Below are 26,257 nucleotides of genomic sequence, written 5' to 3'. Positions count from 1 at the left end.
TATTTGTAGTCGGAAACATTATATGAGCAATAATATTGGACCCACCCACTTTTACCGTCTCTATTCAGAGCATATGTCTTTTTTTGTTACTTTTCAGAGCGCCGACAGTCGAATCCATTGTGCTTAAGGAATGTTCTAATAAATTAAACTCCATTCCGTGTTTTACCGTGTGTGTGTGTGTGTGTGTGTGTGTGTGTGTGTGTGTGTGTGTGTGTGTGTGTGTGTGTGTGTGCGTGCGCGCGTCACTGCACTTCCTCCCTCTGCAGTATAAACTGTAATGAAAGTGAAAGTCAGCAGCTCCATTTTGTGTGGAGTGAGAAGTAAAAGATTTGAGGAGTAAAAACACAGTGAGTATCTAAAGCTCTAATATATAAACACACTGAAGTGACACTAGATACAGAAGAGTTTTGTGGGTTTGTACTGAAGCTTTAATGTACACAGGTTGTTTTATAACTTGATAGCGTGACTATTTCCTGTAAGTGACCTCTGTTCTGATTCAGGGTTTAATTTAACACACCGATGTTGGAGTGAAGTAAACGTGTGTCCTGCTGTAATCTGGAGAAGGAGACATGACCTCCAACATGAGTGTGTCTGGGAAACAGGACTTAAAGAAAGACGAGAGGTGACTTACTTTTACATTCACCAGCAATAAATACTCACCGTCTCATGGGAACACATCTGTATCTCTAAACACTCACTAGTTAACACAGGAACTCAACTTTGCTTTAAGGTGTTTAATAGCAGTGAATATATCACTGATTTGATCTAAGAACAGTTTAGACTAGGGATGTACCGATACCACTTCCGATGTGTTCTTTTATTTGTTTCTGTCAAAGAAATACAAAAATTCCCATTATTACTGGATAAAAAATGAAAACACAAGAAACCTTAAAAAAGTATTAATGCAGTAGTGGAAGGAATTATTTCTCTCATCTGCCGCATGGGCAGGATTTCTGAGCTCCTCTCCCTCTGCTCGGTTTCTGTTCTCCACAAGGCCTTGGGAACGCCAGTCAGTGTTTCAAAGAGAAGTCCAAACTTTATTTTGTCAAATATGAATATATATAGTAGTACAAAAAAAGGAAGGACATAATGTGTGTGTGTGTGGAGCTTAATGCTAGTACCTGCAGAAGATACCTTGACTGTTATCATGAAGCAGGAAACCTCCCAGCTGCAGTTTTTCATAACTTCTTTCATAGCAGATGTGCTAAGGGGAGGAGGTTATGCTAAGGTCAAGGTGTCTGTGTATATGAGAGAGAGAGAGAGAGAGAGAGAGAGAGAGAGAGAGAGAGAGAGAGAGAGAGAGAGAGTATGTGTGTGTGTGTGTGTATGTGTGTGTATTTGAGTGTGTGTAAGAACATTGTGCTTTGTACAGAAAGTCTGCAAAATTATCAGAAAAGTATTTTCTACAATTATTCTCACAAGTAGTAAACCGTATTTTTAACAGTTAATGGTATAGCAATCTAAACCAAATATACTGCAATTATTAAATTAAATTGTTTTCTGAAGAAAGGCCAATATTTTAAATGGAAAGGGTGCCTGCTAAACTTGCCTGTCTGTCACAGGCAGTTGTGCAACATATTTCCCATAAAATTTATTAGATTTATTTTCATTAATGTAATTTAATATATAATTTTTCTTATACGTTTAAGCAATAGTCTATGATGTTTGCTGTTCATTAATCAACCACCATGGGCATGGTTGTCGGAAGTAATTAAAAAGTGGGTGTGTCCTGTCCCACCCACATATAATGGTTACGACCATAAAATATACACTAGATGTCGCCTTGTATAGGGCAGTACATTGGGATGAATGCGTCAACTGAGCTGCCATCTTGGTACAAGGGACCCCCTCCTTTTAATGCATCAGCGTCAATGTAGGCAAAGAAATAAAATCACCATAAATCGTCATGAATGCGTTCGTTCCAAAGGTCAGACATGTATTTATCACTAAGTCCAGAGATAATTTAAGGTATTGATATTAAGATAATCTACTTTTTCACAATTTAATGCATAGTGCTTGTAGGTGTAAGTTTATTACTTACATTCTTCCACTTGAGTAAACTTCATATGAACAATCACTACTTACCTTATAGCCTACTGCATGCGCCACTGCTACAATGGTGTGACTATACATGTTCATTTAAACATTTAAATTGTATTGGTTTATTAAATATGATAGACAAAGCAATTTGCAGGTGGAAGCAAATCACAAATTTGAGAAGAACATAATGTGAAAGTTAGATAGTTGAGGTGCCAAAGACTGTATACAATAAGACTCCTTATACAATATTTTTACAACATTAAATAAGTAAAGTCACATAAACCAAAAAAAAAGCCAAAAAGTTTGACTTTGGGGCTGAACTGCCAACCTAACTGGTGACATCCTTCCAGGACTGTCAGGTGAGTTAACTATTTAAAAAAAAAAGTGTTCAGTGTCCCTGCAACAACACGACCTTACAGAGTTTCTTCCTGACACTTTTGCTCTGCAGTTGCAGAGTATGAATCTTTGCGACATGGTGATTTATGAAGTGGGATGTTTTAGCTCAGTGGTTAAGGTGTTCGACTACTGATCAGAAGGTCAATGGTTTGAGTCCCAGGTCCACCAAGTTGCCACTGCAGGGCCCCTGAGCAAGGCCCTTAACCCTCAATTGCTCAGGTTTATAAACTGAAAAATGTAAGTCACTCTGGATAAGAGTGTCTGCTAAATGCTTTAAATGTAAATGTAAAATGAAAGGGACAGACAACCAGTGACATTAAGCTAAAGTGATGGTTGTTGTCTATGCCATCTTGAGTCTCAACAACATGATCACGAAGATGAAGTATGTCCTCAGAGCCTACTTCTGCTTTCACGACTGTTTAATAGAGACACTGGGCACTGATGGGCTCCTGAGTTGATGTTAAGAGGCCTGTCGGATGCAGTGCTCAACCAAGCGAATCACTTTAACGGTACCAAAAACACAAATGTCTTATAAATACAATAAAAAACAAAAATCTAAACAGCAAGTCATATTATAAATTTTTTTTTATTAACGCAAGATAGAAAAATCCAAAGCCTTTTCAGACATAATGCCATTAAATATGTCTTTAAGTGAAGTAACTTGATAAAAGAGCATTCTGCTTATGTTAAGTCCAGGACAAACTAATAAAATATGTTTGACAGATAAGGGAATCTTACAGAACACATAAAGTTGGGTCTTTTCACCTTTAAGCAAAAAAAAGCATGGGTCAATTTTTAATGTCCTTATTAAGAGCTTCGGAATCTACAAACATTGTCGGTTTTCCTAACTGTCAAAAACTAACGGGTAACTAGCATGGATTAGCTGCGGTCTAACCAAAGACTAAAACATACCAAAGGAACAAGAAATATAATTTCCTAACATTCAATACCATAAAACACATTCTCACTTCTTCTTCTTCTTCTTCTTCTGATTTTTATTGGCGGATGGCAAACCAACTTTAGGTGCATTTACCGCCACCTACTGGACTGGAGTGTGGAGCGCATAATGGTTTGGAAGATAGATAAATAAATAAATAAATAAATAAATAAATAAATGAATAAATACATAAATAAAATAAAAATAAAAATTATTAATACAACTGTATGTTAAATTCTATTGATCAGTTTTGTTTGTTTTAAGAAAACAACTAATTCCTGGAATATCCTAAACTGTTTTGATTCGTTTCCTAATAGAACCCGAAGGGAGAAATCATTTATACCAAACGATCGTAGTGCTTGAATTAATTTATTTCTTGCTCCTGCATATGCATCACACTCTATAAGTACATGCTCTACTGTTTCTGCTTGACCACACTTATCACAATTTCCATTTTCATGTTTACCCATTTTATATAGACCCTGATTTAATGCACAATGTCCGAGACGCAGTCTTGACATTAAAACATCTTCTTTCCTGTTGCCAAACTTTCTTCTTTCTAGCCCTACGTTCTCTTGAACATGATGAAAGTGTCTACCTTTTGTTCCACTATCCCACTCCTTCTGCCATTTCTTTCTTGTTTCTTTTGCAATTATCCCTTTTACCTCTGTTTTACTCATTGACACTTTAATGTCAATTTCTGCATGCTTTAAGGCCTGTTTAGCCAGATGGTCTACCTCCTCATTTCCTTCCACACCCATATGTGATGGTATCCACAGGAATATTACCATAATTCCATACTGTCTTATTCTAAATAGACTCTGCATCACTTCAATGATCATATCTTGTCTGGCTGTTGATGTTCCACTTAGCAAGCTATTCAAAACTGAAAGGGAATCTGTACAAATGACTGTTTTTGTTGGCTGTACTTCTTCTATCCACTGGAGTGCTAGAAATATTGCTGTTATCTCTGCAGTAAAAACCGATACATGGTCTGAAATGCGTTTGTATATTTTGACTTTGAATTGGGGAATATATACTGCTGATGCTGTTCTTCCAGATTCAGGATCTTTGGAGCCATCTGTGTATATTTGTAATATGCTGAAATATGACTGTTCGATGTATTGTTGCACTGCTATATTTGTCAACATATTTCTTTCTTTATGTTTGTCTTTGTATAGCTTAGTGTCGACTACTGGCAAAGGGAAAAGCCAAGGAGGAATTGCTGAAGTTGCTACAGAAGGAGCAATATTGATGGCACTAATTCCCATATTCTGTGCTTCCTCATTTGCAGTCCATCCAAAGCTTGATAGTCTTTTATACTCATATTCCCAGCAATTCTTTAAAACATTTTTAACTGGATGACTATCCAAGTGTCCCTTTACAGTGATCCAATATCTCATCTTTAATTTGAGCCTTCGGATTTCCAGAGGCATTTCACCCATCTCTACTTGTACTGCTGTTATTGGAGACGTTCTTATTGCTCCACAACATATTCGCATAGCTTGTGATTGGATTGCCTCAATCTTTAACAGGTGAGTTTTAGATGCAGAACTATACACCATACTGCCATAGTCAATAGCTGCTCTTATCAGTGCACAGTAAATCATTTTAAGAGACTGACGACATGCCCCCCATTCAACTCCTGATAAGCACCTCATTACATTTATCGCCTTTTTACCTTTGTCTATCATTTTCTGAATATGAGCTCTAAAATTCAATTTTGAGTCCATCCACATTCCCAGAAATCTAATTACTGACACCTGCTCCAATTGCTGGTCATACATTTTAATATTCATTATTGGATTGATATTCCTTTTTGTAAAACAGATCACCTGAGTTTTTGCTACAGAGAAACGGAAACCCCATTCATTAGCCCAATTTTCTACTTTCTTAACAGCATTCTGCATACACTTTTCCACATGCCCCACATTGCGGCCCCTTTTCCACAGTGCGCCGTCATCTGCATACAGAGATCTTCCTATCCCCGTGTCTATCTGATTAAAGATATCATTAATCATTAGATTAAACAGAATGGGACTGCTAACACTTCCTTGAGGTGTTCCATTCTCTATTTGATATATCTGAGACAATTCAGACCCCACCCTAACTTGTATAGTTCTTCCAAACAGGAAGTTCTTGATCCAATTATACATTCTACCTTGTATTTTCATTTTTTCTAATTTTATTAATAGTCCCTCCTTCCACATCATGTCGTAAGCTTTTTCAACATCAAAGAATACTCCTATTAACACTTCTTTGTTTACTTGTGCCTTTCTTATTTCAGCTTCCAAACACAGCACAGAGTCCATAGTGTTTCGCCCTTTCCGAAAACCACTTTGATATGGTGAAAAAATGTTATTCTTCTCGATGATATACACCAATCTGCTCATTACCATACGTTCCATTAGTTTGCAAAGGTTTGAGGTTAATGCAATGGGCCTGTAATTATTTGGTTGAGTATGCTCTTTGCCTGGCTTTGCTATTGGTACTATAACACCATGCTTCCAGTCAGCCGGTAACTTCCCTGACTCCCACACCTTATTAAAAAGACTTAAGATTATATTTAATGATGACTCTGACAGATGTTTTACCATTTCATAACAGATATCATCTCTTCCTGGTGAAGTTTGTTTGACTCCTGCAAGTGCTTTCTTCAGCTCATATAGAGTAAACTTTTGAGTTGAGGGTACTTATTCAGGATATGTTCCCTATGCCTCCTCATTTCATCTGACAGATTTGAACTATTGTGCACTTTAGTAAATGTTTCTGCTAGAACCTCTGCTTTTTCGCTGTCTGATATGACTAGTTTATCTTTATATACTAAAACAGGAATGCTGCTATTTCTTTGTTTTCCTCCCATTTTCCTTATCATACTCCAAACTTCATTTATTTCAATATCTTCCCCAATATTGCTGCAAAATTCCCTCCAATAATTTCTCTTAGATGTCCGTATTACTCTTCTCACTATGGCCTGTGTTTTTTTATACTGAATAAATTCATTATAATTGAATGATTTTCTAACTTTCTTAAACGCTTTATTCCTTTTCCTAATTGCCTCACTACACTCCTCATTCCACCATGGGACGGCTTTCTTCCTGATACCAGCCTTCTTCTTACCTATTACCTCTATAGAGGTACTTTGAAGAACTTCACATATCTTAAAATTGAAGTCCTCTACATCGTCCATAGACTTACTAATTTCTGACATTCTGTTACTGCACACCTCTTTAAATTTGTCCCAGTCGGCTGATTTAAATTTCCACCTCGGCATTCTTTCCGTCACAATTTGTGCTACATCTAAACCGATCATACTGTTGATAGGGAAATGATCACTCCCAACTGTACTGTGATTCAATACTTTCCAATCACATTTTCTTGCTAAACATTCAGAGACTAGAGTTAAGTCTAATATTGAGTATTTTCCTTGTGACAAATCAACTCTTGTATAGCCACCATCATTGATGCACACTAATCCTCCCCAATCGAGCATGTCTTCTACAATCAGTCCATTACTATCTGTGTTTGTACTCCCCCATAACGTGTTGTGGGCATTAAAATCACCACACCACACCACTTTATTACTTCCTTTTCCTCCAATATTTTCTAGCTTATCCTTGCTTAACCTGTCACGTGGATTGTAAAAGTTAATTATTCTAATACTATATACACCTTCCCATATTTCCACCACTACAACCTCTTGCTCCCCATTTACCTCAACTTTTCTATACCCAATATCTTGTTTAATAAATGTTGCTACCCCACCACCATTTCCTTCGTTTCTATCTTTTCTGATTGAAATGTAACCGTGAATTAAAAAATGTAATTGAGGTTTCAGCCACGTTTCTTGAACACATATAATGTCTGGACTATTTTCTTGATTTGCAATAAATTTTTTGAATTCTTGACCATTGGCAATTAAACTTCTTGCATTCCATTGCATTATTGTTAACACCATTATGTACCACCACATGTTTGACTGTTTTCTGTCGGACTGATTACTGTTTGTGACTTAAGCTTTTCATTTATCATATCTACTGTTACTTCTTCTAACTCCAAGTACTTTTCTGCCGCTCTAATAATGATTTGAATTCTCTCTGTCCTGCTTTCAGTTTGGGCGGAACAATTCACCACTTCTGCTATGAATGCTACGAATGAGACTTTATCAACAATCACTTCACTCTCTTTACTTTGCTCTTTCACCACTGCCTTTTGTTGTGGTACTGTTGTCCTTGTTTCAATTACTTTGGGTGCTTGTTTTACTTTCTTTATAGCCTCAGCATATGATATTCCTTCTGCCACTCTGATATTTTGTATTTTCACTGCATTCTTCCTTACTGAACAACCTCCGTATCCTGCACTGTGCTCTCCTCCACAATTACAGCATTTTGGTTTAATACCTTGCCCACATTTACCATATTCATGCTCACCTCCGCACCGTGCACATCTCTGTTTTCCTTTACAAACTGCCGCTACGTGGCCAAATTTTTGGCATTTGTAACATCTTAGCGGCGGGGGAACATATGGCCTGACATTGTAGCTCATAAAGCCTAAATATACTCTCTCAGGCAGTTTGTTCTCATCAAAGTTCAACATTACTGAGAGGCTGTCAGTCTTCTCATTATTTCTAAGGCACTTGAGCCGCCTGACATCCTTTACTGTTGCCCCAGATATATTTCTTAAGATTTTCTCAGCTGAAACATCAGTTGGGATCCCTGTTATTACACCTCTAACCCAAGTCTTCTCTTCTGGGATTGAGCATACTACTTTGTGTCCAAGGAGTGATTTTAGTCCCAGGGCCATTTTTTGTTGTCTATCATCTGTACAGAACAAAATCAGTTTGCCATCCCTCAATGTCTTTATACTTTCAACTGTTCCTAATTTTTCTTTAAGTGCTTTTGTTAATTTCAATGGGTTTATGACATTTACGGACTCGGTAGCAAACTTCAGCAAAACTTTATACTCCTCTTTCCTCCTTCTTGTCTGGCGATTTCCCTTTTCACTTTCCGTTTCTGAGATTTGTCCCCAATTTTTCTTTCTTTTCCGAGTTTCTATCAATTTCCATTCATTACCTCCACTATCCTCATCAGCCAATTCTTCCTCCATTTCCGGATCGCTTCCGGATACTACGCTACTTCCTACCATCAGCGCTCCAGTCACAATCCAGCTGTCGCCCTCCGCCTCTCTCCAGATTCGTCTGGGTTTTAGATTTCTATCGTTTGAACAACCAAACGCAGCACAGAAATCTGGTATCGCGCATGTGAGGTAAAGGAGCACCGTGCAAAGATGGCGGCGGTTTTGACGCACTTTTATGATGTCCATAGATTTCAGGAAGCAGGAGCGTGGTCAATGCTGTAGGTAAAACGCGGAATGGAGTTTAATGTATTAGGGCATTCCTCATGCAGAATGGATTCGACTGGTGGCGCTAAATAATAAAAGTAATAAAAAAAAGACATATGCGCTGAATAGAGATGGTAAAAATGGGTGGGTCCAATATTATTGGTCTTAAAAAGTGGGTTAGTCCTGTCCCACCCACATAATGGTTTCGACGCCCATGACCACGGGTATCGGATTTGGATCGGTCACGCACCACTGATACCCGATCCACTCAAAATGCTTGGATCGGCGTCGATACGGCGTCGATACGGCATCCCTAGTTTAGACAAATCATTCACCGAGAGAAGAGTAAAAAGGACTGTGTAATGTGGAGCATAAGATCAGGGGCGGTTCTAGGATTTCATCTTTAGGGGTTTTATCCCTCAGTGAGAATTTAAAACAAGAAGAGATTTATATATATAAAAATTTTATGCATGATGTAATGATGCCAGTCTTGAATCAAATCAGTTCGAACAGTGTGTCCAGTGAATGCAGTCAATAATAAACTAATATTCACAAGACAAAGACCAAATCAATAAATGTTATTATTTAGTGTTGAATGGATTGTTTGCATTAATATTTCGTTTATGCTACAACTCTGGTAATAAGAATAGTGACATTTCACTGCTTGCTGTCTTTGCGGTTTTCCGCCGATTAACGTTATAGATAAACGCCTCCAGCTCTGACTGTGCATTCTAATAAAGCAGACAGCTGAAGACGCACTTTTGAAAGTCTACAACGCACGCGAGTAAAAGCAAAGTAAAAAAAATCGCTCTTGGATCAAACTGATAAATAATTTTCTTTCCCATCGACGACACGTCCTGCATTTTAACGTCATTTTAATTGTTTATTTATGAAAGTAAATATTATACTTTTAGTTTTAGGGTGGCTGAAATCACACACAGGGGGGCTGAAGCCACCCTAAAAAAGGGCTAGAACCGCCCCTGCATGAGAGCAGCATAGCTTTGAGTCAGTGAACTCTACAGTCTTTAAGACCCAGCTGAGTCAGTTAGTTGTGATTGGGACTCCTGATATCAGTGTAATTCCTGACTTATGAGGCCTGTCTCCTGTTTGAATAAGTGTACAGACTGGATCTGAATTTAAAAAGATGGAATTATTGGTGTTTAATGGTGAACACATTATTTAACAGTGCTGAGAAAGCAGGGTATTAATTATTGCTGATATTTCTGTTGTAATTCTAGAATGATGGAGGGAAAGAGATCAGACTTGCCAGAACCCAGCTGTGTGTCCATGAAGAGTGACTGGTCAATGGAACAGCCAATACGCTTCAGAGATGGAGACAGTTCTACTGATGTGAGGTCAGTATAGTGAGGTGTTTTACAGCAGTGTTCCACCTGATCAAACTCACTCGTCTCATTATGAAGCCCTTCATGAGCTTTATCAGGTGTTGAAGCAGTAAAACACTAAACTGTGCAGTGCTGCAGCTCTCGGACTGGCAGTGAGGAAAAGTGCTTTAAGAGTTCAGTTCAGTCTGCAGTCCCTGAGCTGGAGGGTCTGTGGTGCTACAGAAGAACATTTACACCTGGGACATTAATGACAATATAAATGTTTTATTCATTTATTTAAACATTTGTTTCTAAACATGTTGGTGTCAGTTAGGAAATCATGAAATCAGTGTATTGTGTTAAGAGGATAGTGTTAAATATCTGTGTCTGTATTTATTAGTGTGTGATTTGTGCAGCTATGAATACATATAGTCCATATTACATGAAGGGTTTTGTTTGTTCACAGACCACAAAAATCAAACATCAGCACAAAACAGCTGGACTCTATATTCAAGGTGTGTGTGTTGTGTGTTGTTTTTGAAGTGTGTAATGTGTGTGTTGTTGTTAAAGTGTGTAATGTGTGTGTTGTTTTTAAAGTGTGTAATGTGTGTGTTGTTTTTAAAGTGTGTAATGTGTGTTGTGATCCCTTGTAATGTCTTGATGTGCAGCAACATTATGGGTAATCAGTTGTATGAGTTTTAAGTGTAATAATAAAAATAGACCTTTCTTCTTGTGATAAAATAAAAGTCTCTCTCACTGTAACATGATAATATTTAGATCTGTTCCTGTGTGTTTCTAACCAGGAGCTGGAACACAAAGTCATCACTCTGATAAAGAATGAGCTGAAGCGGTTTAGGAAGCTCCTGAGTCCAGATTACCCAGCATGCACTGAGAGGGAGGTGGAGGATGAGGAGGATCTGCACAGTGTCAGAGACGGAGCGCTGAAGATCACACTGCATGTCCTGAAGAACATGAACCACACAGATCTCGCTAACACACTGCACAACAGTAAGAGCTCTGAGTCATGACTTTATTCCATCAACTTCACTTTAGAGAGAGGAAATAGTTTTAGATACGAACACTTTTAGTTTTAAATTTAATTTTAATATCATGTTGTATCTGTTCATGGTCCACCTTCAATAATATTTAGTACATCAGTCGGGAATTAATAGCAGCGTTTGTACGATTTTGCATTATAACTATTTATTATTAAACTAGTTATTACTTTGTTTATTAGAACTCGCCTTTGTGTATCAGACAAAGTTGAAGTCCAATCTGAGAGAGAAGTTTAAAATAATTAATGAAGGAATCTCACAGCATGGAAGCTCAGCACTTCTGAATGAGATCTACACTGAGCTCTACATCACAGAGGGTTGGAGTGGAGACATCAATAATGAACATGAGGTGAGACAGATTGAGACAGCATCCAGGAGACCAGCAACACAGGAGAAACCCATCAAATGTAATGAGATCTTTAAAGGCAAGTCCATCAGAACTGTGCTGACTAAAGGAGTTGCTGGAATTGGAAAAACAGTCTCTGTGCAGAAGTTCATTCTGGACTGGGCTGAAGGAGAAGTAAATCAGGACGTCACCTTCATGTTCCCACTTCCCTTTAGAGAGCTGAATCTGATGAAGCAGCAAAATCTCAGTCTGATGAATCTTCTTCATCACTTTTTCCCAGAAATAAGAAAACTAGAAACAATAGACTGTGACTCCTACAAAGTGGTGTTGATCTTTGATGGTCTGGATGAGTGTCGACTTCCTCTAAATTTCCAGAAGAATGAGATATTGTGTGATGTGACAGAGTCAGCCTCAGTGGATGTGCTGCTGACGAACCTCATCAAGGGGAATCTGCTTCCCTCTGCTCTCCTCTGGATAACCACAAGACCAGGAGCAGCCAATCAGATCCCTCCTGAGTGTGTAGACCAGGTAACAGAGGTACGAGGCTTCAGTGATCCTCAGAAAGTGGAGTACTTCAGGAAGAGGATCAGTGATCAGAGCCTGGTTAATAAAATCATCACTCACCTGAAGTCTTCAAGAAGCCTCTACATCATGTGCCACATCCCAGTCTTCTGCTGGATCTCAGCCACTGTTCTAGAGAGAATGTTGGGTGGAGCAGAGGGTGGAGAGATCCCCAAGACTCTGACTCAAATGTACACACACTTCCTGATCTTTCAGATCAAACACAAGGACCAAAAGTACCATCAGAAATGTGACCCTGATCCTCAGCAGACCAGAGAGAGTATCATGGCACTGGGAAAACTGGCTTTCCTCCAGCTGGAGAAAGGAAACCTGATCTTCTATGAGGAAGACCTGAGAGAGTGTGGCATTGATGTCAGAGAAGTGTCAGTGTACTCAGGAGTGTGTACCCAGATCTTCAGAGAGGAGTTTGGGCTTCACCTGGGGAAGGTGTTCAGCTTTGTACATCTGAGTGTTCAGGAGTTTCTGGCTGCTTTTTATGTATTTTTCTGCTTTATTTACCGAAATACAAATGTGCTTGTGGGACAAAGCACTGGTCATTTTAATTTCTTCAGAAACCCAAACATGTCTGATCTCCTCAGGAGTGCAGTGGACAAGGCCTTACAGAGTGAGAATGGACACCTTGACCTGTTCCTCCGCTTCCTTCTGGGTCTCTCACTGGAGACCAATCAGACTCTTTTACGAGACTTAATGCCACAGACAGGAAGCAGATCTCACAGCAAACAGGAAACAGTAGAGTACATCAAGGAGAAGATCAGGGAGAATCCATCTCCAGAGAAATCCATCAATCTGTTTCACTGTCTGAATGAACTGAATGATCATTCTCTAGTGCAGGAAGTACAAACTTACCTGAACAGAGGAGGTGACAGTCGTCTCAGAGGAACCAGACTCTCTCCTGCTCAGTGGTCAGCTCTGGTGTTTGTGTTACTGACCTCAGAACAGGAGCTGGATGTGTTTAATTTGAGTAAATATGATCCATCAGATGAATGTCTTCTGAGGCTGCTGCCAGTCATCAAAGCCTCCAGAAAAGCTGTGTGAGTATTTTTATTTATAACTGTATTACTGCATGGTTTATTATTTTAATGTAACACTGAACTGCACTGTTTGGATTGTTTGCACATTTCTGAACTAAACACCAGTGAAAGACTTTTTTTTTTTTTTTGAAAGTGACATTTAACAAAACTCTCACAGATCAGAAAAACATCAGACGAAATGGGATCAATATGGATATAAAATATAAAGAGTAAATATTAAAACACTCTAATTTCCTTCAAGTATCTCTTTATGTTGAAGTTCCTCATCTTTTGTTGTGTGTGACACAGTGTTGTGGGGAGATTCACTCTGTCATGGCTTTTTTACTCAATTGTTCTTTCTAATAAAAATAAAACATAAATGTTTTTTAAAACTTTAACCCAATACGAAGGAAAAACAAAAGTCTCCTTCAGTCTGCACTACTGCTAAACTTTACCAAGGACTGAGCTCGTGGTCAATAAAACATCAATCATTTTGGACCTCGACACATTGGACAGACGAAGTGGGAAAATGTTCAGCTTTATCTTCTTATTATGTTAGAAACAAGCTAGGCAGCGAACTCAGATGTGTGATGAAGATTTTCTTTCTCTAACACTGACTTGTTTGTAGAGGATGGAGTTTAAATGTGACTTTTTATATGAAGACTTTTATTTTGATGGGGTTCTTTGTTCTTTGCTTATCAAGTATACAAGCAGGTAAAAAGAGAGAGGATGAATAATGTGTCACAGGTGAGTGTAGTGTCGTGACCGCTGTTATTAAAATGTCCTGTTTTGTTCTACTTGGAGTTCGACAAAGACACCAAACTGTTAATGATCACATTCTTGTTCTTGGGTCGTGATTGTTGTTAATCTGTTGTGGTTGAATTATAGAGTTTTTTGTCTGGTTCACTGCATCAGAAGATGGTGGATGTGGTAAAAACAGACGGTGAACACAAAGACGGTTGCACGTGACGGTCGGTCAGGTTTATCACCGTTACTGTTGAAGAGACGTCAGGTTTCGTTCTTTCGAACCTTTCTGTGGATTTTGGAGACATTAAGCTGTGGACTGTGTTTGTATTTATAAGCAGCTGTAGTGAATCTATATTTTTGTTGTACAACATTAATAACAGACTGGTTTTGTTCTCTGTTCATCATTATGTACTGATAAAATATTACACATTGGTACACTACATTCTACCATGTCACTTATAGCCCCCTGAAGCCCACCTACACAAATCCTTTAGTGTAACACACAGTAGTGTTGTGTTAGATTTGTACCTACAAGGTGGGTTAGATTTCCTGCTATGTGTATAGTCAGTGTTTTAGATTGAACAAACGAATGTCTGTATGTTGATCCATCTAAAGCTAATACTTGTGTATATACAGTGTGACTCATTTAAAGGTAAGAAGTTTGACTTTGTTTATTTCTGATGCTGTGTGCAGTCGTGCTGATGTGACGTCACTCTGTAAACAGGGAAGGAGCTCAGATTTGAGAAGAAAACCCCTCGTTCATTTTTCAGTTGTAGAGGCATGAAAGACATGATCCCATTTACTCTGTGGAGAAAGAAGGGTTCACTAAGTTGTGTTGAAATAGTAACAGTGACATCTGTAGTAAACAGTACAATGTTCTTTCTAATATCCTTTATTTACATTGTTTATGATCGATGAGAGATTTTTACGCATCTATACTTTCTCTTTAGTTTGGATGTGTTTGGACGTATGTGAACACTCCACCTGTATTCAGGTCCACACCAAACACCTGAACCAGTGTGTGTGTAAAATCAGAGGTCTGGAGGTGACAGATTTGTACGTGTACGAGCACAGAGAACAACACACACCAACTGTTTTAGTGTCTCTGTGAAATCCAACATATAACTGAGTGTAAAGTACAACTAGTATTGTCATGTTATTACCTGGTAGTGTACAGCTGTATAATTCTTTATGTTCTGTAATAAAATGCACTGTACCTGCAGTGTTGGGTGTAGAAACTTGAACACAGATCAGAGTGTAGTGTTTGTAGGCTGCTCGCTCTCACATGTGTGTGTTATGTACATGACCTAATGGTCTTATAATAAATTGTAGCTGAGAGATTGTGCAGTGCAGAAAGACGTCCCTGCTCCTGTAAATGTCCTGATGTGGTGTTCTGTCCTCTGATATGTGTGTGTGACGCAAACACACTGACATTTCTGTTACATCTTCAACTTTAGTTGGATTATGGCTGTGTTTATGTGTTTGAGATCAGTGTTCTGATATTTCATCATTTATCTTCCAGTATGGGTGACTGTAATCTGACAGAGGAAAGCTGTAGAGTTCTGTCCTCAGTTCTCAGCTCAAACTCCTCCAGTCTGAGAGAACTGGACCTGAGTGTCAATAAACTGCAGGATTCAGGAGTGAAGCTGCTCTCTGATGGGCTGAAGGATCCACACTGTACAATGGAGATACTGAGGTATACACACACACACACACACACACACACACACACACACACACACACACACACACACACACACACACACACACACACGCACACTCAGTGCTTAAGCTGCTTTGTAAATGTATTTAGTGAAGGTGACAGATGGATAAACACTGAGAGTGAGATCCAAATCCTGGGAGCAGCGACACTAAAAGCAGTTTGACTGAAGCGTCTTCTTATTAAAATTCACCTTAAGGAAGTCAGCATTTGTTGATGATAAATAAATATTTGAGCTGATATTAAAATGATTGTGGATGTCACAGGTAACCAGTACAGTTCCTGTACAATAGGACTGATTTGGTTACTAACTGTAATGTATAAAGGGTTTTATGTGAAATACATAAAAGTGCGTTACATTAATCTAATCTACTTGGAATGATTGAATGTAGAAAAAGTTTTTCTGTTTCTTCTTTACATTAAAATGGACAAATTCTTTCAGTGTTCCTCAAATGATAAAATGTGACTTTAGAGATATTATTGATGTGAGGAACAAAGCTGAGGTCAGAGTCGACTATTACACCCAGATTTCTAACCTGTATCCCAGCTCATTGTGTTCAGGTGGACACTTTATTTCTCACTGATGGAAACTCCTCATTTTACTATAAATCAAACACTTCATCATTTCTCTTCCAGGCTGGGTCTCTGTAATCTGACAGAGGAAAGCTGTAGAGTTCTGTCCTCAGTTCTCAGCTCAAACTCCTCCAGTCTGAGAGAACTGGACCTGAGTCACAATAAACTGCAGGATTCAGGAGTGAAGCTGCTCTCTGATGGACTGAAGAATCCACACTGTACACTGGAGATACTGAGGTACACACACACACACACACACACACACACACACACACACAGATTTAATAAACACTAAAACATCCAGTTCTCCTCAGTGGTAACTGTAATTGTAGTGGTCTGATATATTGTCATTGTTGTGTGTGTGAGATGGAGAGTAAATGTACTGTATATAAAGATTTTGTGTAGTTCATGTTTTCAATACTAAAACTGAGTGTGTTAAGTGTGAGAAGGTTTTCTTTCTTGCAGGATGTGGGACTGCAGTATTACAGATGAAGGTTGTGCTGCTCTGGCTTTAGCTCTGAGGTCAAACTCCTCATCACACCTGAGGGAACTGAATCTGTACTGTAATAAACCAGGAGAATCAGGAGTGAAGCTGCTCTCTGATCTACTGAAGGATCCACACTGTAAACTGGAGACACTGAGGTATACACACACACACACACACACACACACACACACACAGGCATAGGCACACACACATATGCACACACACACACACACGCAGAGGCACACACAAGCACACACACATACACACACACAGGCACACACACACAGGCACACACACGCACACACACACACACATATGCGCGCACACACACAGGTACACACACACAGGCACACAAACACTCACACACACGCAGGCACACACAGGCACACACACACGCGCATACACCTGTAAACACAAAATTCAAACATGCTTTACAATAGAATATTTATATAATATGATAAAAATTAAAATGCCTTAACTAACAGCAGTAAAATATTAAAGCTAAATGTAAAAGTTATTAGACATGAACAATCAGACAGAAAATAGAACATTAAGAAGATGATTAAGAAATAAAAAGCTCTGATAAACTTGGACTTGTACAAAAATGGTATTATATGATGCTGTTTTCCCCCAAAACTCCAACTCAGTCCACAACTAGAGCTGCTCATTTCTATTGTAGATGAATGTACAGATACACAGATATAAAACTTCTCCAAAGTGCTACAGTCTCTCCATAGCATGACTCCGCCCCTTCTCCTCTTGTTGAAGACTCACATCTGAACTGAATATATGATCTGTCTCGTTCCATCATATCCTTCAGTTCAGACTGAACCACATGTCCCAGTTTGTACAGAGTCAGTACCGCTCTCGTTCAGTAAGAGGTGAATTCCTTCAACAGGTCCAACCAATGACATTGTTCCTTCACACACACACATTTTTATCCTGATATTAGAACCTTGTCTTCAGGTCCACACTTTATTTCTCACTGATGGAAACACCTCAATTCACTATCAGACAAATAAATCGAACACTTCATCATTTCTCTTCCAGTCTGTGTGACTGTAATCTGACAGAGGAAAGCTGTAGAGTTCTGTCCTCAGTTCTCAGCTCAAACTCCTCCAGTCTGAGGGAACTGAACCTGAGTGACAATAAACTGCTGCAGGATTCAGGAGTGAAGCTGCTCTATGATGGACTGAAGGATCCACACTGTACACTGGAGATACTGAGGTACACACACACACACACACACACACACACACACACACACACACACACATACACAGTTTTAATAAACACTACAACATCCAGTTCTCCTCTGTGGTAACTGTAATTGTAGTGGTCTGATATATTGTCATTGTTGTGTGTGTGAGATGGAGAGTAAATGTACTGTATATAAAGATTTTATGTAGTTCATGTTTTCAATACTAAAACTGAGTGTGTTAAGTGTGAGTAGGTTTTCTTTCTTGCAGGATGTTTAACTGCAGTATTACAGATGAAGGTTGTGCTGCTCTGGCTTCAGCTCTGAGGTCAAACTCATCATCACACTTGAGAGAACTGAATCTGAACAATAATAAACCAGGAGAATCAGGAGTGAAGCTGCTCTCTGATCTACTGAAGGATCCACACTGTAAACTGGAGACACTAAGGTACACACTCACACACACACGCACGCACGCACACGCACGCACACGCACGCACACGCACGCACACGCACGCACACGCACGCACACGCGCGCACACGCGCGCACACACACAGGCGCACACACAGGTGCACACACGCGCACACACACGCACACACACGCACACACACGCACACACACGCACACGGCACGGTACGTCGGTACGGCAGGTTCCATCGACCCGGTCGGTTCCGTCGACCCGGTCGGCTCGGCAGGTTCGGCAGGTTCCATCGACCTGGTCGGTTCGGCAGGTTCCGTCGACCCGGTCGGTTCCGTCGACCCGGACGGTTCTGCAGGTTCCTTCGACCCGATCGGTTCCGTCGATCCGGTCGGTCCGGTCGGTCCGGCAGGTTCCATCGACCCGGCAGGTTCCGTCGACCCGGTCGGTTCCGGCGACCCGGCTGGTTCCGGCAACCCGGCTGGTCCAGCTGGCGGCTTAGGGATGCCGGCCGCCCGAGCCGACCTCATCGGGGTATCCGCCAGTTTGGAGACCAGCCGGTTAGCACGGACCTCAGCCGAGCTCGCCGGTACGGTAGCCATGGGAACTGGCTCAATCACGGATGTGCACGGGACTGGTCTGGGCGGAGGCACTGTGGAGCATTCGGGCGTCCGTGGCTGATTCCACTCTGTGGCCCACGGATCCCGATGCTTGCTGCCCCCCCCCCCCAAAAAATACTTACGGCCGGCTTCCGTCTCTACAGTGTTCACGCTCAGCGTGGACCCGTCCAGGAGCAACGCCAAGTTGACGAACTCCGAGAATGTCTTTATTTCTCTGGTAGACGGCATCAAATACCGCAGGATCTCCCTTAGTCCGTGCTTAAAAATGTCTTTGAGCGCCTTCTCATCGAAATTGACCTCGCTGCACAGGTCCAAGAATACCTCCGTGTACTCCTCAACTGGGGCGTCCTCCTGACGTAGGCAAAACAGGAGTTCTGCTGGATCCATTGGAGGTTGGTCGTTCTGTCACGATGTGACACGGTGAGACACAGGCGAGTGAGGATCCAAATGCAGTTTTAAAGGTTTTTACTAAACAAGACACAAACAAACAGGCAGGCAACGCGGAACAAACAGGAAACGGGAACATGGACATGCACACACCAACACCAAAAGCGACCAACAACATTGAAGTGAACAGACAGAGTATATATGGAGAACGAGAACCAATCACAAAACAGAGACAGACAAGGACTAAGACAAAACACCTGGGGAAGAGAATGAATGTAATTAGTGTCCATGGTAACAGATAGGTGGGCGGGGTCAACAATTAACATCAGGGAGAGACGGCAGACAGAAACAAGGGGAAAACACAGACAGACACATTACAATATGATGCTGTTTTCCCCCAAAGCTCCAACTCAGTCCACAACTAGAGCTGCTCATTTCTATTGTAGATGAATGTACAGATACACAGATATAAAACTTCTCCAAAGTGCTACAGTCTCTCCATAGCATGACTCCGCCCCCTTCTCCTCTTGTTGAAGACTCACATCTGAACTGAATGAATGATCTGTCTCGTTCCATCATATCCTTCAGTTCCGACTGAACCACATGTCCCAGTTTGTACAGAATCAGTACCGCTCTCCTTCAGTAAGAGGTGAATTCCTTCAACAGGTCCAACCACACACACACACACACACACACACACACACACACACACACACACACACACACACACACTCTACTGCAGTCAGTGAAAAGCAGCTGAAGCAGTCACGTGTTTTACACAGGAGGGACTTCAGTGAACAGAAATATGAGTCAGCACATGGAAGTTTGTTTCAGCACATTATCCTGTTTCAGAAAGTTAAACACATCTCAGTCTCATATGAGCTAAGACACATGGATCTGTCCAAGAGCAGTCCAACTTTATACAGATGTTCATGTTATATTTTTATCCTGGACTTTGTGTTCAGGTCCACACTTTTTTTTCTCACTGATGGAAACACCTCAATTCACTATCAGACAAATAAATCAAACACTTCATCATTTCATTTCTAGTCTGTGTTGGTGTAATCTGACAGAGGAAAGCTGTAGAGTTCTGTCCTCAGTTCTCAGCTCAAACTCCTCCAGTCTGAGAGAACTGGACCTGAGTGACAATAAACTGCAGGATTCAGGAGTGAAGCTGCTCTCTGATGGACTGAAGGATCCACACTGTACACTGGAGAAACTGAGGTACACACACACACACACACACACACAGAGAGAAACAAACACACACACACACACAAACACACACACATACGCACACACACACACACACACAGAAACAAACACACACACATACACACACATACACACGCACACATACACACACAGATATATACACACATACACATTCACAAACACGCACACACACAGAAACAAACGCACACACACACATATACACACATACACATTCACAAACACGCACACACACACGTACACACACACACACACACACACACACATTGTGAAAAAATAATAAAATTAAACTTCAGCAACAATGACCGAATGTGTACATTATGAGTTCTGCATGAGAAATAAAAGACAAAATCCAGATTTAAGTTAATGTTATCATTTCATGGGTAAAAAAACTTTGTCAACAATGTCTGTCTTAGCAAAGACCTGCTGCAGATATTTTAATATTGGAACATACTGAAATGTGCTGGTCTGTTTTTCATCAAGACTTTATTCAATATTCCACAACACTAAACTTGTCCTGGTAAAGCTGCTTGTACTTATGGGCAACATAAAGGACCCCCTCTGCCTATGGCTGAATGCAGTGTAGCTGTAATGATGATAGTTGTGATTTTATTCATAGATTCATCAACATTGATATTATGTTCCTTAAACACATGCTGTGAGAGGAACTGACAGACTTTACATAGTAATGCAGTTCACCTAAAAACATCATCAATAGCTGAAGAAGGTTCATGTACAGTATGTTCTAGTTTTAATAACATTGTACCTAAATTCTGAACAAACAAATCAGGCAAGTCTTCAGCCATTTCACTGCAGTCATCATGTACTAAATTATTACTGACTTCACCAATGTCAACATCTTCAGGCTCCTGTAATTGTTCAGAGATGGTTACTACACCAAGATTAAGGTAACTTAGCGAATGTTGGTTGTGTTTTTATGTGATTTAAAAGTTCGATATACATTTGACTGGAAATCACAAACAGAAAACACGCAATGGACAGTTTCATTCTTCTTTAAATGACTGTTTATGTGAGAAAGTCATTTCTTTCTGAGGAAAGTCCAATGTATGCACACAAATGACAAGTAAAGATTTTTTTTGAGTGAGAAAGAGCAGTCTGTTTCACCCCGATACAGTAACTACATGGTGAAGTGATGCTTGGTCTTCTCCCAGCCCATGTCCACAGTACAAGATAAAGGTATAATATGTTCTTACTCTGTCCTGCCACACTGAATCACAGACAGTGACCCCTTTTGCACCTTTAACTCTTCCAAGGATGTGGAAAGATTTCTGAACTTGACATCAGAGCAGAGCATCGGCTGTTGTGAAAAATCTGAGTAGAAATAATTAAAGTATTATTCCTTACAATACCATAACCAAAGTAAAGTATTAAGCCTTGCAATATTTTACAATTGGTGTCATAAGACATATGTAGGCCAGATGTAAACAAGAAAAGATGTTTATTGTAAACATAAACTTAGTAAAAGTAACCAGACTCAGTGCTGTCAGGTCTAGCCAGTCTGAGCTCTCTGATCAATAATGTGTGAGGAAGTGAAAGTCAAGAGTTCAGCTGAAACAGGCCTCATGAAGGCAGTAGGGTGAGACAGCTGAAGCAGGCGACCAGCTGGACAGACCTGCTGAATCTGAGATTGAGGGTCTAAGGGGAACCTGACCTTTAGTGGAAATAGAGAAACTAAGGCTTAAAATATGCATGTGCGTGCAAGCCCAGTCTGGAACGTGACAGACTGAGATCATAACAATGTTCAGCTCATACTGTAGGTTTAGTAAGCTTAAGGAGTCAACATAGACAGTAACATTATATACAAAGCAACATTATAACAGCAAAGGCTTAGCAAAAACAGTAATACAACATAACCGATATAATCAAGAACTTTTATCATAATTCAAACTCATAAAGCTAACATATAATCAATCAATTATATAATCAGTAGAAATCATATACAATACTAAGAAAATGAGGAAACTTACTCATTGTAGCTGTGAAAAAGGATTAATGCTCAGGACGTCTGTCATAAAAGACTGGCTTTGACCAGGAAGTAAGGCTCTTTTGAGCACATTTGTAATAACAAATACAAAATTGTTATGTAGAATGAAGAAGACCATGGTTTCCAGACCCAGGTCCTGGGATCTAAGGGGAGGAAAATCCATAAATGGGCATATGGGTAAAAGGTGCTGGGAAATAAGGGGAAATTAGGGAACAGGTTGTTAGTGTATTTAGAAAACATAGGAGGTGATGCCGGTAAATAAGGAACGAGGAAGGTCACCAGGTGCAACATCACCGTGGGACTCTAAGAAATACTGTGAACCAAAGAGGAGGCGCTTAGGAGAGCCAAGGTATATATTGAGGAGATTTTCTGAGGGTTGCGGGTGTGTGTGTGTGTGTGTCAAATTCTTCTGACCAGATGAAGGAGGCAGCCCTGCGCATGCGTGTTTGTGCGTGCGTGTGTGTGTGCGTGTGTGTGGGCGTGTGTGTGTGTGTGTGTGTGTGTGTGTGTGGTTTGGGGGTGTGTTTAAAAACTTTACTTTGCATTAAAGTCTTGAGAGTTTTGTTTTTGATTGCATAACATGCTCGTTTTGGGTTTTTCATTTGTTACTTTCAACTTGGCAATTTCTCTTAGAGAATTGTTGGCTGATTGACCACAATAAAGAAGTTTGCTCATTCTCATCCAGGTCTGAGGAGTTTTTTCAGTGTTTTGTTTGTAGTAATTATAAAGTTATCAGTTAAGTCTAATTAAAACAGTCTTCATTAACCAAAAGTCTAAGTGTGGAGATCACCCTGCAATGTGTCCACTTGGAGGCGAGCTCTAAGTTCCGACACGACCACCAAGCTAACCATGGACCGCTCAGCTAACAATACTTTGTATGTGGAGCTGCAGCTTTTTTCAAAACTTGGTCCATACTGAACTTTAAATTAGCCAGGTCTCATACATCATAGTGCAGTGAATTAACTTTTCTTTTTTCTTTTATTCATAACATTTGTTAGTTCAGGCTGGCTATAGGTTAATGCCAAGCTTTGGCCTGCTACAATAAGAATGCTTGATACACTCATCTGTAAATGTTTAATATAGGCCTGGACTGGTTCTAGCACACTGGGCCGACTGGGCTTTACTGGACCTGCTAGCTGGGGTAACTATAGAGTGGAGAACTGATCAGCTCTTTATAAACACTACAGTAAACTGACTTTTTATTGAACTTTTTTAATGCCCAGCTCCATGTACATTATGATTTGGGTCACTCAGTACAGTACTCATAACATTAGTAAGCAGCTCTCAGCTAAACCTTGGATGCTACTGTTAAGGTAGCTAGTTTATTTTGGTCGTTCTATTGTACTATATTTCACTGTATGTAGTTTTATTCCACAGGTTTATCTATCTATCTATCTATTTATTGGTTAGTTTACACTGTTGGACTGGAACCTTCTTGAGTGGTCCATATTGGTCACAGTCCAGTCTGGGGTTATTATTTAGTTTACATTTCTGTTGTTGTTTGTGTTTTTCATGTTCTGATTTGTCTTTAGTGTGTGTGTGTGTGTGTGTGTGTGTGTGTGTGTGTGTGTGTGTGTGTGTGTGTGTGTGTTGTATAGTGAGAAACAGCAGCTTCCTCAGTTATGTTGATCCACTCACCTTATATACGGGTATTGTTTAAAAGCACGGTCTCATTTACAGAAAGACTGGTGCTGTTGGGTTTATTGTATCTCTTTAGTGGTTTGTTGTATAATACACAGTTTGGGTGAAAGTTATTGCTGTTTTTTGTGTGTTTTCTGTTATATCCTCTGTTATGAGCCCAGATCGTGTGTGTGACCAGGTTTCTCTGAGGTGTTACTGAGATTTGAAGGATTACACTTTCTTTTCAGCTAGTCACAGATCTTTATTAAGAAGTGATGATCTTTTCTCCTCCACAACTCTTTTAGTCATGTCCTCTTGATCCTGATAGCTCAGATAACAAAGGGTTTTTTCTTCTGCCTCCTTAAACAGCTTGTCCATGTAAGACATCAGACAGAGGTTGAACTCCTCCTTGCTGGAAAAAAATCACATTTGTTAAAGTTTATGACTGAATTTGAGGAATTTATTAGCCTTATGAAGCCATTAACTACATCCCATAATAACATACAGTCCTCCACAAAGTTGCTGTTAATCTGTGTAAAGATAAATCTGTTAAACTACAAAACCTTGAGGAAATAAGATTAGACAGTCATGTAGAACTCCTCGTACTCTAAAACACATTTTGTTGATCTGTTCTGCTTTTAATGACATTATACAGATGTTTTATTCTTTAGAATCTTTTATGGAGATTATCGACAAAGTAACATTTGAGATTAAAAATGTTTAGCACAAATTAATTAAAAACATTCATAAAGATGCTCTCCTTGCTCAAGTTGTAAAATGTTCCTTTTTTTTACTTTTTAAGAAAATATTTTTTTGGTGCAACTCTTATGTAAATCTACATGTGTATTAATTTTTACAGTTTTATTCATTTATTGTCTCTTTCTCTCTCTCTCTCTCTCTCTCTCTCTCTCTCTCTCTCTCTCTCTCTCTCTCTCTCTCTCTCTGTGTGTGTGTGTTAGAGCAAGGACTCTGTCCTATATCGATGTAATCTACATGGAACTCTCAACAGCCTGAATTAATGGTGTTAATGAGGTTCACATTAATCTCTAGTGTAAGGGAATCAATGTATGAGAAAATCTCCTATAAAAACTTTAACACTTGTGCTTCCCTCGCTCTCTCTTTATATTCTAAACAGTAAACTCATTGGACCATCAGTCTATCCATTATACCAACCTTAATTGATCAAATGATTATTTTACTAAAACAAATGTCTGATTAAACTGATGTAACTGATTAAAACCTATACACATTGTTCATTGTGAGATGTTAACATGCCACTGTACTGTAGACAAGAGATCATCTGAAAACATTTTTACATGTGAAACTCTGTCACAACTGTCACGACATGATGTCCAGTGTGGACAACCTTGTTGTTGTTAATGAGAATTATTACAATAATATTTATGGAACACAACACAAGGCGGGGGTGTGTGTAAAAACTTTACTTTGCAATAAAGTCTTGAGAGTTTTGTTTTTGATTGCATAACATGCTCGTTTTGGGTTTTTCATTTGTTACTTTCAACTTGGCAATTTCTCTTAGAGAATTGTTGGCTGATTGACCACAATAAAGAAGTTTGCTCATTCTCATCCAGGTCTGAGGAGTTTTTTCAGTGTTTTGTTTGTAGTAATTATAAAGTTATCAGTTAAGTCTAATTAAAACAGTCTTCAGAGGCGGGCTCTAAGTTCCGACACGACAGGCTGTTTTATTGTATTATCTGATTTATTATGGCAAACTCACAATGGATTCAGATCATCAATAATGTTACAAAATGAATAAGTTCTACAAATGTTTCAGATGATGGTCTCAGTATCGGTGGGTTGTAATAGTCAGTTCTGTTGTGTTCTGTCCTCTGATTTGTGTGTGTGTGACACAAACACACTGACATTTCTGTTACATCTTCAACTTTAGCTGGATTATGGCTGTGTTTGTGTGTTTGAGATCAATGTTCTGATATTTCATCATTTCTCTTCCAGTCTGTGTGACTGTTATCTGACAGAGGAAAGCTGTAGAGTTCTGTCCTCAGTTCTCAGCTCAAACTCCTCCAGTCTGAGAGAACTAAACCTGAGTAACAATGAACTGCAGGATTCAGGAGTGAAGCTGCTCTATGATGGACTGAAGGATCCACACTGTACACTGGAGATACTGAGGTACACACACACAAACACACACACACACACACACACACACACACACACACACACACACACACACAAAGGCAC

General features: G+C 39.7%; 1 protein-coding gene across 1 annotated transcript; it reads left to right on the top strand.

Moving 5' to 3' along the window:
• The first annotated feature begins 568 nt into the window (after positions 1-568).
• On the top strand, positions 569-26,010 carry LOC125145675 (NACHT, LRR and PYD domains-containing protein 3-like). Its single transcript, XM_047819457.1, has 11 exons — positions 569-622; positions 9,952-10,068; positions 10,502-10,550; positions 10,839-11,043; positions 11,273-13,049; positions 16,132-16,305; positions 16,534-16,710; positions 17,606-17,782; positions 18,025-18,201; positions 20,230-20,403; positions 24,997-26,010. The coding sequence occupies exons 1-11, from the start codon at positions 570-572 to the stop codon at positions 25,049-25,051; spliced, it is 3,135 nt and encodes a 1,044-aa protein (XP_047675413.1). The 5' UTR covers position 569; the 3' UTR covers positions 25,052-26,010.
• Positions 26,011-26,257: the final 247 nt, after the last annotated feature.

The sequence above is a fragment of the Tachysurus fulvidraco genome, chromosome 10 (assembly GCF_022655615.1).
Source record: "Tachysurus fulvidraco isolate hzauxx_2018 chromosome 10, HZAU_PFXX_2.0, whole genome shotgun sequence".
In the NCBI taxonomy this organism is placed as follows: Eukaryota; Metazoa; Chordata; class Actinopteri; order Siluriformes; family Bagridae; genus Tachysurus; species Tachysurus fulvidraco.
The sequence above is the reverse complement of the archived record's forward strand: the minus strand, read 5'-3'. Positions and strand labels throughout refer to the sequence as shown.

Bases quoted from the DNA above. Each gene is read 5' to 3' on its own strand.
- LOC125145675 (XM_047819457.1), top strand. From the start codon at position 570: ATGACCTCCAACATGAGTGTGTCTGGGAAACAGGACTTAAAGAAAGAC. The intron at 623-9,951 runs GTGACTTACTTT...TTGTAATTCTAG, and splicing joins GACTTAAAGAAAGACGAGAG to AATGATGGAGGGAAAGAGAT. The intron at 16,306-16,533 runs GTACACACACAC...TCTTTCTTGCAG, and splicing joins TGTACACTGGAGATACTGAG to GATGTGGGACTGCAGTATTA.